At 43.9% G+C, this 15,578-nt stretch overlaps 1 protein-coding gene across 1 annotated transcript; it reads right to left on the bottom strand.

Annotated features, from left to right (window-relative positions):
* Window positions 1–6,765: 6,765 nt before the first annotated feature.
* LOC126235520 (uncharacterized) lies at window positions 6,766–11,812 on the bottom strand. Its single transcript, XM_049944237.1, has 2 exons — window positions 11,801–11,812; window positions 6,766–7,452 (listed from the first exon to the last, which is right to left on the bottom strand). Exons 1-2 carry the CDS (start codon window positions 11,810–11,812, stop codon window positions 6,766–6,768), a joined length of 699 nt encoding a protein of 232 aa, XP_049800194.1.
* Window positions 11,813–15,578: the final 3,766 nt, after the last annotated feature.

Below are 15,578 nucleotides of genomic sequence, written 5' to 3'. Positions count from 1 at the left end.
GGAAAGAACAATAAGAAGGGACTAATAACAGTAACGGCATATATAATTTTCTTTTCAAGTACTTGGAAATTTCTTTTCTAGAATAAATTGTGATGCATCACTCTAGTGTTAAGATGTGACATAGGTATTAGACATGGCCATTTTTAGTGTAATAATTTTTTTCTGCTTGAGCTATGTCATGTTTAGATATCTGCTGTTTGCCAGGCATAGTGTTACTGAATTTGACTTTGTATTATTCTGTTAAGCCAGTTTTACTAATGATTTATTTTTATTGTTTGCTGCACATTGCCTTATACACTCCTGGAAATTGAAATAAGAACACCGTGAATTCATTGTCCCAGGAAGGGGAAACTTTATTGACACATTCCTGGGGTCAGATACATCACATGATCACACTGACAGAACCACAGGCACATAGACACAGGCAACAGAGCATGCACAATGTCGCCACTAGTACAGTGTATATCCACCTTTCGCAGCAGTGCAGGCTGCTATTCTCCCATGGAGACGATCGTAGAGATGCTTGATGTAGTCCTGTGGAATGGCTTGCCATGCCATTTCCACCTGGCGCCTCAGTTGGACCAGCGTTCGTACTGGACGTGCAGACCGCGTGAGACGATGCTTCATCCAGTCCCAAACATGGTCAATGGGGGACAGATCCGGAGATCTCGCTGGCCAGGGTAGTTGACTTACACCTTCTAGAGCACGTTGGGTGGCACGGGATACATGCGGACGTGCATTGTCCTGTTGGAACAGCAAGTTCCCTTGCCGGTCTAGGAATGGTAGAACGATGGGTTCGATGATGGTTGGGATGTACCGTGCACTATTCAGTGTCCCCTCGACGATCACCAGTGGTGTACGGCCAGTGTAGGAGATCGCTCCCCACACCATGATGCCGGGTGTTGGCCCTGTGTGCCTCGGTCATATGCAGTCCTGATTGTGGCGCTCACCTGCACGGCGCCAAACACGCATACGACCATCATTGGCACCAAGGCAGAAGCGACTCTCATCGCTGAAGACGACACGTCTCCATTCGTCCCTCCATTCACGCCTGTCGCGACACCACTGGAGGCGGGCTGCACGATGTTGGGGCGTGAGCGGAAGACGGCCTAACGGTGTGCGGGACCGTAGCCCAGCTTCATGGAGACGGTTGCGAATGGTCCTCGCCGATACCCCAGGAGCAACAGTGTCCCTAATTTGCTGGGAAGTGGCGGTGCAGTCCCCTACGGCACTGCGTAGGATCCTACAGTCTTGGCGTGCATCCGTGTGTCGCTGCGGTCCAGTCCCAGGTCGACGGGCACGTGCACCTTCCGCCGACCACTGGCGACAACATCGATGTACTGTGGAGACCTCACGCCCCACGTGTTGAGCAATTCGGCGGTACGTCCACCCGGCCTCCCGCATGCCCACTATACGCCCTCGCTCAAAGTCCGTCAACTGCACATACGGTTCACGTCCACGCTGTCGCGGCATGCTACCAGTGTTAAAGACTGCGATGGAGCTCCGTATGCCACGGCAAACTGGCTGACACTGACGGCGGCGGTGCACAAATGCTGCGCAGCTAGCGCCATTCGACGGCCAACACCGCGGTTCCTGGTGTGTCCGCTGTGCCGTGCGTGTGATCATTGCTTGTACAGCCCTCTCGCAGTGTCCGGAGCAAGTATGGTGGGTCTGACACACCGGTGTCAATGTGTTCTTTTTTCCATTTCCAGGAGTGTATTAGTTGTAATATTGCTGCTTGCTTTGCGAATTTGAATATTTTGTCATTGCTGTTTGTGTTAATTGTTTTTTGCTGCTGCATTGCCTCGTCCCTTAGTTTAGCATCTGAGCTCAGTAGATTTAAGTTAGCTTAACAGGGGGTAGAATATATATGGTGGCTCTGAGCACTATCGGACTCAACTGCTGAGCTCATTAGTCCCCTAGAACTTAGAACTAGTTAAACCTAACTAACCTAAGGACATCACACACATCCATGCCCGAGGCAGGATTCGAACCTGCGACCATAGTGGTCTCGTGGCTCCAGACTGCAGCGCCAGAACCGCGCGGCCACTTTTGCCGGCTTGACTATATAAGAAACTAACTATGATGAATTGGAAGAAATGCATTGAGAAGCTATAAGAAACAGATTTGGCAAAAATGAGTATTGTACACTGAGAAATAATTATTTTGAAACAAATATGAATAGAATATAGAAAGCAGGTATAGATAGGACTTTTTGGAAATAATGAAAAACGTAGGGAGATCTCCAAGAAGTAAAGAAAGTTTTGTTTGCAAAATACTGCAGTAAAACAAACCCTGTACTTTCCTTGTGTTATCCCACTATGTGTTTGTGTTCTCTTGTGTATTTGTGTTTTTCCTGTCTTTATGTGTTTAGCTGATGAGAGCTATGTTGTAGAATTTTTCTAATACTATGTTATTTACTTTGTAAAAATGTTTAGACATTACTTATTCTGTTTTGTTGCTCATATGTGAAGGTGATGTTTCAAAAGCTATTCTGATCTTTATGTATGTACTTATGTCATAATTCCTGTAACACTGATGTATCTGTTTATTTCTATTCTTTTGTAAAGCCTGTACTACTACAGAGTTATCTGTATTGTTATGTTCTTTAATGGTGTATTTTGTACCTTTGTAATTGTATTCTTATGTTATAAAATTGTAATTGACACCAGTTCATCAAATTAAGTAACTTGTAAGTTCCATTTCAGTGCACACGTTTCTGTTGGTCGTAGTATATGGACAATATGTGAGAAGTAGGGACTGTTAGTGTTTGCACGTGTGTTAATAATTCAGCAAGGGACTGGATAACAGCATTGCTGGTTCTGAGGACAATTCCAAACTTTGTGAGTGCACAAGTGGTGGTTTATGGACTTGCTATATTGTCCGCAAGTCTCTTCGATGGTGATTGTGCACCTGCACAGTTGCAACAGATGGCTGCTGGCCGCCTTTACATGGACTACAGTGGGTCTGCATCTTTGATGGCCCACCAATACCATTATTTCTACAAGGACTACAGTGGGTCTGCATCTTTGATGACCCACCAATACCATTATTTCTACAAGGACTGCAGTGGGTCTGCACCTCTGGTGGCCCACCAATACCACAATCTCTACCAGGACTACAGTGGGTCTGCACCTCTGGTGGCCCACCAATACCACAATCTCTACCAGGACTGCAGTGGGTCTGCACCTCTGATGGCCCACCAATACCATAATCTCTACCAGGACTACAGTGGGTCTACTCTGTGATGACCTACCTACCAATATTCTTCAAAACTTCGACTGACTCTGGTGTGGGTTTGCTCTGTTGTGGCCCATTACCTGTCTGCATGTCAAGAGTCAGCACTGTCTTTCCGTTGGAAGGACAACGCTACTTCTTCAAGACTGCATGGAAATCCACTACTTCCGTGTGCATTTTCTTTTACTGCTCAGACTTTTAGAAAAACACTGATATTTTACTGTGGTGAACGATCAGGACTGTCTTTATGGATTGTGAGAAAATTTTAGCTTTTGACCAACATAGTATCAATAAGTGTGTGCATTTGAAATCTTTGTTATTGTAATTATGAAAAATTTTATCAAATCATTATTGGGCACTGCCCAAAACAATTTGTAAAATTTTTTGTGGGGAGCATGGGGGCTATGTAAGTAGGCTGTTTAGGTTTTTTTATTGGTAACGCCACCTCTGTATGAAAATCACTGGCTGTGCTGTGTGCAGTCTGTGGCTGCTTTGCATTGTTGTAATACTCGCCATTGTAGTGTTAGGCAGCTGGCTGTGAACAGTGCGTAGCGTTGCGCAGTTGGAGGTGACCCGCCAGCAGTGGTGGATGTGGGGAGAGAGATGGCGGAGTTTTGAAATTTGTCATGAACTGCTATATATATTATGACTTTTGAGGTAAATACATTGTTTGTTCTCTATCAAAATCTTTCATTTGCTAACTATGCCTATGAGTAGTTAGTGCCTTCAGTACTTTGAATCTTTTATTTAGCTGGCAGTAGTGGCGCTCGCTGTATTGCAGTAGCTTGAGTAGCGAAGATTTTTGTGAGGTAAGTGATTTGTGAAAGGTATAGTTTAATGTTAGTCAGGGCCCATTCTTTTGTAGGGATTATTGAAAGTCAGATTGCGTTGCGCTAACAAAAATATTGTGTGTCAGTTTAAGCACAGTCTCGTGTATAATTGTTCAAAGGGGACGTTTCAAAGGATAAGCCCAGCAGTAGACCCTCAATTTCGCAGTCGCTCTAAACCCTGCCACTCCTCTCCCTTCTCTCTCCGACCCACAAAGCTGACGGACATAGTTTAAGGATAGTCGGTCGACGTGTCATTAAACTGCAACTTTGGTTACAAATTCCTGACTGAGTTCACGTTAAGTTTGTGTTAATGGATACAAAGTACTGCCGCATAACTATAGAATTGTATAGATGTTGTCCGCTGTGGTATCAGAAGCAAATGTTGCCGTCGTCAAGTTATAAGCAGAAGCAGGGTTCGATGACGATGAGTCTAACATCCAGCGCACTCTTACAGCACGATGAACTTGTGGTAAATATTTGGTGCACCCTCAGTAATAGCAGGCCGATGAAGGCGCAATGCGACTGCGGGCGGTGAGGGACAGTGAGTGCCGACTTAAGGTGCATTTGCATCTGTGCGGCTTGTGGATAGTCGCCGTGCAGCTGTAGCTTGTCCCACACGTAAGTAGAGGCGCTGAGTTTGAACACAGGCGTAAAGGTAATCACTCGCACGCACACATTGAGAAAGAGGCTTGCATCTACAAGCGTGCATCTAATTGCTTGCTGGGCAAGCGCAATCCCAGGGGGATGAGGCGCAAGGCACCTTAGAGTGATGCTCGCCAAAGCCCTACTGAAACCCTGAGAGCACACGTGATTGATGAGATGGCTTTGTCTGTAACTGTCATGCACAACAGGTGTCTGCCCTGCGCTTCTTAATGGGATTGGGACCGTTGCCTTCACCTAGAAACTTCTGCACCTGTACCTCGTCGATCATGTGATACAGTATCCGCTATCAGGCTTATTTTATTACAGACCAAGCTCCAGTTTCATCATAGTTTTGTCCACAGTGCAGTTTCGATGCTCACATCGCAGAAAAACTAAATTTGAAAGTAGCTTAAGTGGATTCCTCTGACGAATTCATTCTATACCGAAGAATTTTTACTTAGAAACTAGCTTCTTTTCCTTTGGTCTTTAGTGTTCCGTATGATGTGACGCAGCATGCCACGACCTTCTTTCCTGTGCCAACATCACCATGTCAGAGCAGTAGTTACACCAAATATCTGCAGTTATTTGTGGAATATATTCCACTTGCTGTGTTACCCTTTATGGTTCCTGCTAATAAAATGGAAGGTGTACTCTGACGTCATAGTTCATTTAGTACTCAGTGTTAAAAACTATTTTTTTTATTAAAGATTGTATTCTGTTATATGAACTCATCTGTAAATGCTCAGGAAACAGCCGTATTTCAATACCAATTGCTTTAATACTCTGTGAACTAACTTGTCCCATGACATTACTGTTTAACGTGAAAAGTGACACTTGGAACGTGCAACTATCAAATTGGGAAGCAGGTTTGGACAGACTGTTTATTTTATTATTATTATTTTGATTTTAAATACAGGTTTTACGGTATGAAACGTGAACAGTTGTTCCAAAGACTTCCTAATTACACAGGAAGTGTTTGATTTTGTTGGTGCTGAAAAAATTTTAGAAAACCATGTACGGTATACATATAATTATTGATATCAGCTATCTCATACTGGAACCTCTTAAAGGTTTTATTCTCTGAACTGATGTTGTATGGGAACTAAAAAATGGTTCAAATGGCTCTGAGCACTATGGGACTTAACATCTATGGTCATCAATCCCCTAGAACTAGTTAAACCAAACTAACCTAAGGACGTCACACAACACCCAGTCATCACGATGCAGAGAAAACCCTGACCGCGCCGGGAATCGAATCCGGGAACCCGGGCGCGGGAAGGGAGAACGCTACCGCACGACCACGAGCTGCAGACTGTATGGGAACTATGAAGCGCTACAGATGGAATGACATTGAATACTTTGGCTAACAGCTACTCCAGTTAACTACGCTGGTGTGCTTTCAGAGGTCATAGAGTATTGGCCTCGAGTCTTACATGGGCCTGGATGTGTGTGTGTGTGTGTGTGTCATGGTGCTGCTTCTTAGCTGCTGTGATGTCTTTTGGTCGTGTCCATACACAATAGAACTATAACTGTCATAAATGTCAAGTAATGTGTCTCCACTCAGTTATAAAGTAAATATGCTATCAGCAAAGCGAGATGTTCCAACCATAAAAAAGCAAATAAGCACGTAGCATCAGTCTAAGTCTAGCTTCCACAACACCAAGAGGATCACTTTACATGACTTGTCCTGATGTCTTGAAGGATTTCAATTTACTCGATTGAAATTTTCTGTCATCCGCGCCAAATACAGATAAGCTACATTTGTATAATTTGAAGCAACAAAAAAATTAAAAATACATTACTGTTTCGACGACAAATATTTTGGTACATAAAGTGATGAAACTGATGTTGTCTGAAGCAGTGAATATGAGATAGAATGATTACATAACTTACTTTGCTTCACTTTTTTGAGAGGATATGAAGGTGTACTTTCGGGACAATAAAGCAAATGTGGAAAATTTTTATTGTGAAAAATTTATTTTTTAAGTTTTTACATTCCATTACTATGGATACTGGTGGCATGTATGGGTCAAGTTGTTGGGTTTGGCTCCAGAATTCAGTGGCCGTATTTTCCATAGCCCCCAAGTCCTCCAAAGCCACTAGTAGCTCCACTGTATCCTCCAGTAAAGCCACTGCTGTAGCCTCCGCCGAATTTTCCACCGAGGCCTCCTCCGAGACCACCGCCGAGTCCTCCTCCGATACCGCCGTGGCCAGCGCTGACGACGTAGGGCACTGGACGCTTAACGACGTAGGGCTGAGGCACTGGGACGGACACTGGGGTGGGGACCTTGACGGGGACGGGCACAGGGTTGTCTACAGGGACAGGGTACGGCTGTGGTACCTGCACAGGGACAGGCCGGTCCACAGTTACCGTGAATGGGACCTTCACTGGCACTCGAACGATTCTCTCCACAGGGACTGGGACCCGGACAGGGATTCTGTTGACAGTGATCTGTGGTTGTCCCCCTCCAATTCCAGCCCCAATGCCGCCTGCAATGCCGCCTCCGAGTCCACCTCCATAGCCACCTCCATAGCCGCCTCCATAGCCGCCTCCATAGCCGCCTCCATAGCCACCTCCATAGCCTCCACCATAGCCGCCTCCGTAGCCACCACTGTAGCCACCTCCCAGACCATAGCCGCCACTATAGCCACCCAGCGAACCGGAGAGTCCTCGCTTCTCTTTCACCGGCTGCTCCTCCTCAGCTAGGACGGACAGGGCCAGACCACACAGATACACGCACACCTGTTGAGAATCAAACGTTTGTAATCAAACTATCAGATAGGTAATAGAGCAGTGAACACAAATTTGTAGCATTGTATGCTTACGCACTACAAAAGTGTTCTCATTTTTCTATAGAAAGTACTGTAACTATTACATGTTTACTGTTTTCCGTGAAGCATATGTTTCCGTATGCAAAAAATGCAAGTGTCACTCAATGAGACATAATGTATGCAGTTAAATTTCCAATGAAACTACGAAAATCCGACGCAGAACGTAGAAACTGTGACACATATCCAAACAGATGTGTATTGTAGTGGAGCTTAGAGGGATGTATATACGAGGCGTATTCGGAAAGTAAGGTCTGATTAGGCACTAAACTGTGAAAATCTGATGGAACTTTGCACGGATGTGTTGGGCAGTGTCTGTAGTGTACCTATCGATCGCTTCCCGTTGCTCTTTTCAGTTCAGAGCGCGAAGTGATCACGAAACGCTGGCTACAAAGACAACATTTTGGCACAAACAACGAAAGGCAGACCAGCGTAGAGAATTGGCGAGATCACAGGCGGCTGCGTTCTGTGACGAGGGTGCTGGAAAGTTTTTACAACGCCACGACAGATGTCTAAGTTGGAGTGGTTATTATTTATCGAGATAGCTGGAATATATGGCTAACTGTCGCGAATAAAAATTTTTGATATTCGCTTTGGTTTTCATTTTGGCGACCGATCGGACCTTATATACCTAAGGCAGTTTTAACCAATAGAAATCTGATGTATAACAGATTTCCATCGGTTAAAATTGCCGGTTAAAGTCTTTTTGGTAGACATATAAAACTATTCCCTGACGTTTCGTTCCTAATTGCTGGAGACATCTTTGGAGGGAAAAGGTAGTTGCCTTTTTGCCTCCGAAGGCGTCCCCGAAAGTCTGAGACGAAACGTCAGGCAAAAATGTTATGTATTGGCCTCTACCTATCAGCTCATGAGTTTTAACTGAAGTAAACACTAGTCGTGGAAGCCTATGTAGTACGATTATAACAGATTTTGTCTGAAAGTAAGACATCTGGACTGATAAAACTTTCATACGTGTGGATTGTAAGTTTAGAATAGTTTGCTATAAGTTTTACAATCGTTAATTTTTGTGTACCGACTTACAGCTGCATTTTCCTAGATTGGACGGACCAAACGAGAGTTTTTGATTTCTACGGTATCTTTTCGCATAATTTGTCTGGAAAACTAACGACACGGAATTGAGAGTCCTAATGCCTGGCAAATGTTGTACATTTGGACGTGGACTAGCTGAAACTAAATTGCTGTCAATATCACATTTACACATTTCGGAACTGCTTTTGCAGTAAAATATCATTGTTGTATCATTCTCCTGTTGTTCGTAAGACTTTTTAAATGTTATTAAGAAAAGTACAGATTTATGTTTAAAATGCTCGTATCTGTTGTAGTGTGAAATTACTTATATTTACAGTAATATTAGCTACACAGCAAGATTACTCGTCCTTTCGCGTAGTTGGAGCCTTTGTAATCATGAAGTCGGTGTCATCCACTATGGGCGATCATGTTACATAAAATAGGCACCCAGCAGATTGCCAACTTTTCGAGCACAGTATAGATTTACGATTCAAGATACGCAAGCATAAAGAGAAAATGTTGCCTTATTGCGAGATGATAAAGAAACTTGAGACTCTTGGTAGGAAATACGAAACTGTTGTTTCACTATATTTTCACCGTTTTAGATTACTTAATTAACCTATTGAACAAGATGAAGTTCTCTGAGAGTAATTAGAACCAGATTTCTTCTTACAAAAGAGTAGTCCTACTATTTCTAAGTGGTTTCTTCCATGTACAACTAATTGATGTTCTTCATGTGATGGCAGGAAGAATGCTTGATGTGAAGGCAGGAAGAATGCTTGACTTACTATAGAGAAAGCTTTTCTATAGATGATGTATGTATTGATAATTAGTTTCACTGTTAACTCTTAAGAGAATTTACGACAAAAGTTGCTGGATTGTGACGCTTGTAAATATTCGAAATAATTTCCCAGTAGATTAGCGCACCACAGGTGATATACACTCCTGGAAATGGAAAAAAGAACACATTGACACCGGTGTGTCAGACCCACCATACTTGCTCCGGACACTGCGAGAGGGCTGTACAAGCAATGATCACACGCACGGCACAGCGGACACACCAGGAACCGCGGTGTTGGCCGTCGAATGGCGCTAGCTGCGCAGCATTTGTGCACCGCCGCCATCAGTGTCAGCCAGTTTGCCGTGGCATACGGAGCTCCATCGCAGTCTTTAACACTGGTAGCATGCCGCGACAGCGTGGACGTGAACCGTATGTGCAGTTGACGGACTTTGAGCGAGGGCGTATAGTGGGCATGCGGGAGGCCGGGTGGACGTACCGCCGAATTGCTCAACACGGGGGCGTGAGGTCTCCACAGTACATCGATGTTGTCACCAGTGGTCGGCGGAAGGTGCACGTGCCCGTCGACCTGGGACCGGACCGCAGCGACGCACGGATGCACGCCAAGACCGTAGGATCCTACGCAGTGCCGTAGGGGACCGCACCGCCACTTCCCAGCAAATTAGGGACACTGTTGCTCCTGGGGTATCGGCGAGGACCATTCGCAACCGTCTCCATGAAGCTGGGCTACGGTCCCGCACACCGTTAGGCCGTCTTCCGCTCACGCCCCAACATCGTGCAGCCCGCCTCCAGTGGTGTCGCGACAGGCGTGAATGGAGGGACGAATGGAGACGTGTCGTCTTCAGCGATGAGAGTCGCTTCTGCCTTGGTGCCAATGATGGTCGTATGCGTGTTTGGCGCCGTGCAGGTGAGCGCCACAATCAGGACTGCATACGACCGAGGCACACAGGGCCAACACCCGGCATCATGGTGTGGGGAGCGATCTCCTACACTGGCCGTACACCACTGGTGATCGTCGAGGGGACACTGAATAGTGCACGGTACATCCAAACCGTCATCGAACCCATCGTTCTACCATTCCTAGACCGGCAAGGGAACTTGCTGTTCCAACAGGACAATGCACGTCCGCATGTATCCCGTGCCACCCAACGTGCTCTAGAAGGTGTAAGTCAACTACCCTGGCCAGCAAGATCTCCGGATCTGTCCCCCATTGAGCATGTTTGGGACTGGATGAAGCGTCATCTCACGCGGTCTGCACGTCCAGCACGAACGCTGGTCCAACTGAGGCGCCAGGTGGAAATGGCATGGCAGGCCGTTCCACAGGACTACATCCAGCATCTCTACGATCGTCTCCATGGGAGAATAGCAGCCTGCATTGCTGCGAAAGGTGGATATACACTGTACTAGTGGCGACATTGTGCATGCTCTGTTGCCTGTGTCTATGTGCCTGTGGTTCTGTCAGTGTGATCATGTGATGTATCTGACCCCAGGAATGTGTCAATAAAGTTTCCCCTTCCTGGGACAATGAATTCACGGTGTTCTTATTTCAATTTCCAGGAGTGTATGTGAAGACAATAAAGTAAGTCCTTTTATCCCATCACCAAACAGGGATAGTGAAGCATAAATTTTGTGAAATAATGAAAGCAGAGACTTGACTAACACTATTGAAATATAAGTACATCTTTCCTAAGTAACAGCCGAATGAAATTAAACTGAGAATGTATGATGTTCACATTGTATATTTTAGCTGCACGTAGCAGTAACGCGAAAACAATAGGAATAGTTTATTCTCACTTCTTGAACAAATATCAGCCTCTGATTTCGTACACTGTAAATATGTTCAGGGTCAGAAGCAAAGGGTGCTTTTGTCGATAAAGTTGGTAAGACGATTACCGAGATGGTTGCCAGAAAAAACCACGGTCCATTTCTTCCTCTATTGACCTTAGCAAGTACATGGTTCTAAAAACGTCAACGTTAAATTTATGCTAAATTCTAATCTTGATTTCTATTTGTAAAGGGCTGTCTCGGAATTCTGCTTCTGTTGTCTGTTTTGCTTCGAATTTCTGACAGCTCAGTTCTTTTAGTATTTTTGCCATCACCTCTCCCCGTCAAAAAAACTTTAGCCTATTTGCTCCTTCTGGGTCCAGTGCTGCATATTGCTCAAAATATTGGCTTTATAATTCCTATTAAGTATCACGAGAGACAACGTCTAATGACAAAAAGAGTTTTTATTCAGATTAAATCCTATGAACCCTCACATTGCCCTTCTTTGCACTCACTCGGTGTCCCCTGATATTTCTATTCAATTATGGTCACATACGTAAAACATAAATGCATTAGTTCGCAAAAACAATTCATTCGGTATCCATTCTTATCTGCAATAGATCCTAAACATTGCGCTCTATTGTAGCACGTATTTACTGTCAGTACTCACCAGGATCCTCATTGCTGCTTGTGTGTTCTGCTGAGAGCGAGCAATGACTGATGCCTCTGCGAGGTGCTGGTGAGCTTTTATACCTCTAGCAGGCCAACATCCGCATCCCCGACGCTCACCAGTCCGCAATTACGGCGTCCGGTTTCACAGAAACTGCACAGCGACGTAACTACCTCCGCTGATACGTAAGCTAAGTGGAGCGATGGAAGGTAGTAGGTTGTCAATACGAGAGTGAAGAAGATCTTAGATCTTTGATGTGCCGGTGACAAAAGGACGCGAACTTTTCGACTTAGCGTAAAACAGGCAATCACTGATCACAATGCCGTTAGTGTATCACTGGATATAGCTGTAAATATTAATATAAAGAAAGGCAGGGAGAACTTTATTCTTAGCAAGAGCGACAAGAAACAGATTTCATATTACCTGAGCGGCCAGTACGAAACTTCCATCTCGACCCGAACAACGATGAATATCAGTAGACAAAATTGAAGAGGGCGTGATGAAAAGTAGTTGCTCAGAATATTTTATGTCAAAACTCTTAAAGCGTTTTAGTTGAAACAAATGTTATTAGCATTCTACGTCTTTATTGTTCATGCCCACATATTTGCAGCGCTCTACCGTTAGAGGGCTCAGAACTGCAGGTTGTAACATGGAGGTGTGTGACATAACTATGTCGGCACATGGGGAAAGTGTACTGTAACTGAGTTTGGAATTCAGAGAGTTCAACACATGGAGCAGCCTCCTCTGCACTGGGGCGCCGACTTATATAAAATATTGTGGGGAGGGTGCGGGCATACTGGGGGTCTTGCCCCGGGAAATATTCTAAATTTTAGGCGAAAAATAGTGAGTTTTAAAGTTTTTTAAGTATTTTATAGTCATATGATGAATATTAGGACACAGAAAACTGAACTCTCGATAACTCAACACTCCGGGAAACTCGACAAGCCTGTCACATTTTTTGGCTTTGAAAAAAGAAACAAAACCTAAACACGCACGGTAATTTCGTAAAAAGCTAATTTAATTTACTGTAATAACCATGCTTATAGACTTTTACAGAGCAGTGAATATGTAGCTCTGAAAAGACTGAAATTATATTTAAATAAATCCTAAACTATCATTAATAGACTAAAGCATAATATATTGCTGTCGCACAGTAATAGCACTTTCATTAATAAGTGAATAAGCCAATTTAAGCTTACTTTGAATAAAACGCAGGGTTTATTAAATAAAAACAGTATCTCAAAGTTAATGCTTTAATACAGAACGCCTAATACTTTCAGTCAAAAAGTATGTAAATAGTGGGTTTTAATTGGGTCTTACACCCTAAAAATATTTAAGTATTTCAAAATAACTAATACAGTACTATAGTAAAATAGTAATACAGTATTAAACTAGTGCTAATATTTCGAAACTGAAAATTTAACATTATGTATTTTAGAAAGATTTTTAATATTGCTCTAAATGCCATTATTAGGGCTAGAGTGTCTTTAGAAAGGCGCAAATGTCGACCGTCTGACTCGATTACTGAATATGAGGTCGTTGATGACTGGTCGGATATCCAGTTCATCCAAAACATCTCGGTGGTGATGAAGAACAGCAAAGTTCTTCACTCGCTTCCGTCCCATTGTTGGTCGAAGATATGACTTCAGACGTCTAAGGGCGCTAAATGACCGTTCTGCTGTTGCTGTCGTGATTGTAACTACTTGGAGAAGCTTAATGCACTTCACTACTTCATATAACATTTCTCCAACTGCAGGATCTTGTGTAATGTACTTTCTTACATCAACCATGTTTTTTAAGACCAGTTTTTTTTTTTGTTAGCAAATATCGACTAACACATGCAAGTGTAAGCGCAGTCTCTCAATGGCTAGGTCATTTTCGAATAACTCATTTGATTTTTCGAAATTTGTTTCACCTGTGTTTACTAAAAGCAGGCACTCTTGTTCAACTGGAATGATCTGTGTGAGCCCAGTTGAAGCAAAGCGCTCACTAAAGCAAGACTGCACCGTTTCACAAACTTCAATGTAAATAGCTTTGTAGTATTCCTTTGGGGTTTTGAAAGTGTGCGATGAGCTGGCTTCCGACATAATTTTGTGATTTTACAAAGGATAATATAACTAATAATTTTCTTAAATTATTGGGGCGGGGCTCCGACCCCCCCCCCCCCTTCTCCCTCGCCCAAACGAATTTTTGAGTGGGCTCGGGCTCTCTCAGGCCCCATGGAGTCGGCGCCTGTGCTTGTGCAGCATGACGTTGCCAGACACACACGAGCGCAGCGACACCCTGTGTCCACTATCGTCGATCAATCGCCATAAATTCCTGAATTGGCCCCATCCGATTTACAAAACTTTTTTTGAACGCTTTCGAGGAATTGGTTTTGATAATGATGAAGCAGTGCAAGCAGAGGTGAGGTTGTGGCTCCACCAACAACGAAAAAAATTCTACAGTGACGGTGTTAACAAACTGATCTCTCGTTGAGAGAAATGTGTTCGTCGATAGGACGAACATGTCGAGAAATAAATATGTAGGTATAAAGAGTTAAGATGTACGAGGCCTGTTCAGAAAGTAAGCTCCGATTGATTGCCAAATTGAAACCACAGTGAACATCAGAAATGTTTACTTGTAACAATTAGCTACTCCTTTCAGCTACTTCTCTACGTAGTCGCCGTTCTGACTTAGACTTTTGTCATAGCGTTGTACCAACTTTTCAATAGCCTCATCATAGAAGGCAGCCGCCAGTGCTTTCCGCCAATTCTCCACGCTGGCCTACAGCTCGTTGTCTGTGTCAAAATGTTGTCTTCAAAGACAGCGGTTCATGTGACCAGAGATGAAACCCAGGGGGAGACAATTGCGGACTGTATTGTGGGTAATCTCACATTTCCATTTGAAAACGATGCAGGAGCATCTTCATTGCCCCTGCAGAATGCGGCTGAGAATTGTCTTGAAGAAGAAACAGCACGACAGTTATGTAATGTTAGCTGCATAGCTTCAGGCGAAATTTCTCACCAGGCCCTCGTACTTGGCGGCAGACACTATTTTCTAGACATCTTTACGCACTCACTGCGAGCTCAGAAATGAGAAGAGCGACGTGATGCTAACTGGGGTTATACTAGAGACACTACCCAACACATCTGTGCAAAGCTTTATCGGATTTTCATAGTCGTTTCCATTTCGCGACCGATCGGAGCTTACTTTCTGAACGCCCCTCGTAGTATGTTAATAACGTCTGTTTCATTTAAAAAGCCTTAAGAGTTTACACAGAGGCATTACTTTTCAGCACGCCCTTGTACAATACGCTTTAGATGGATATGAGCCTAGAAAAATTGTGAGGAGCTCAGAAAGACCGACTGTTCTTCAACAGGTATGTTAGAAACCAGAGCAAAGACAGCTTCACTGCAAATTTAAATGTAGATAAAGCCTCGCGGAGAAATAAAAAACAAAGGAAGCCAAAAACAGCGCAAGGAGAGCAAGCTTCCAATGTATTCGAAAGTAAAATTCTGGCTACCGATTTGACAGGAAACACTGAGGAGTTCTGGTCTTACGATAAATCAGCAAACGTATGGAAACCATCTTTCCAGTCACTTTGCGATCTCAATGGTGTCGACACAGAGGACGACACAGAAAACGCCTAAATGCTAAAAGTCTTTTTCCAAAACTGTTTCATAGAGGAAAATCGTACTGAGCATCTCCTTCAGCTCGTCGCATGAACGACAGAGTAGGTGATATCGGAATAAGTGGCCACGGGATAGAAAGGCAACTGAAATCGCTCAACACTGGA

Source organism: Schistocerca nitens, chromosome 2 (genome assembly GCF_023898315.1).
Source record: "Schistocerca nitens isolate TAMUIC-IGC-003100 chromosome 2, iqSchNite1.1, whole genome shotgun sequence".
NCBI lineage: Eukaryota > Metazoa > Arthropoda > Insecta > Orthoptera > Acrididae > Schistocerca > Schistocerca nitens.
Note: the sequence above shows the minus strand (reverse complement) of the source record. Positions and strands in the feature narration are given on the sequence as shown.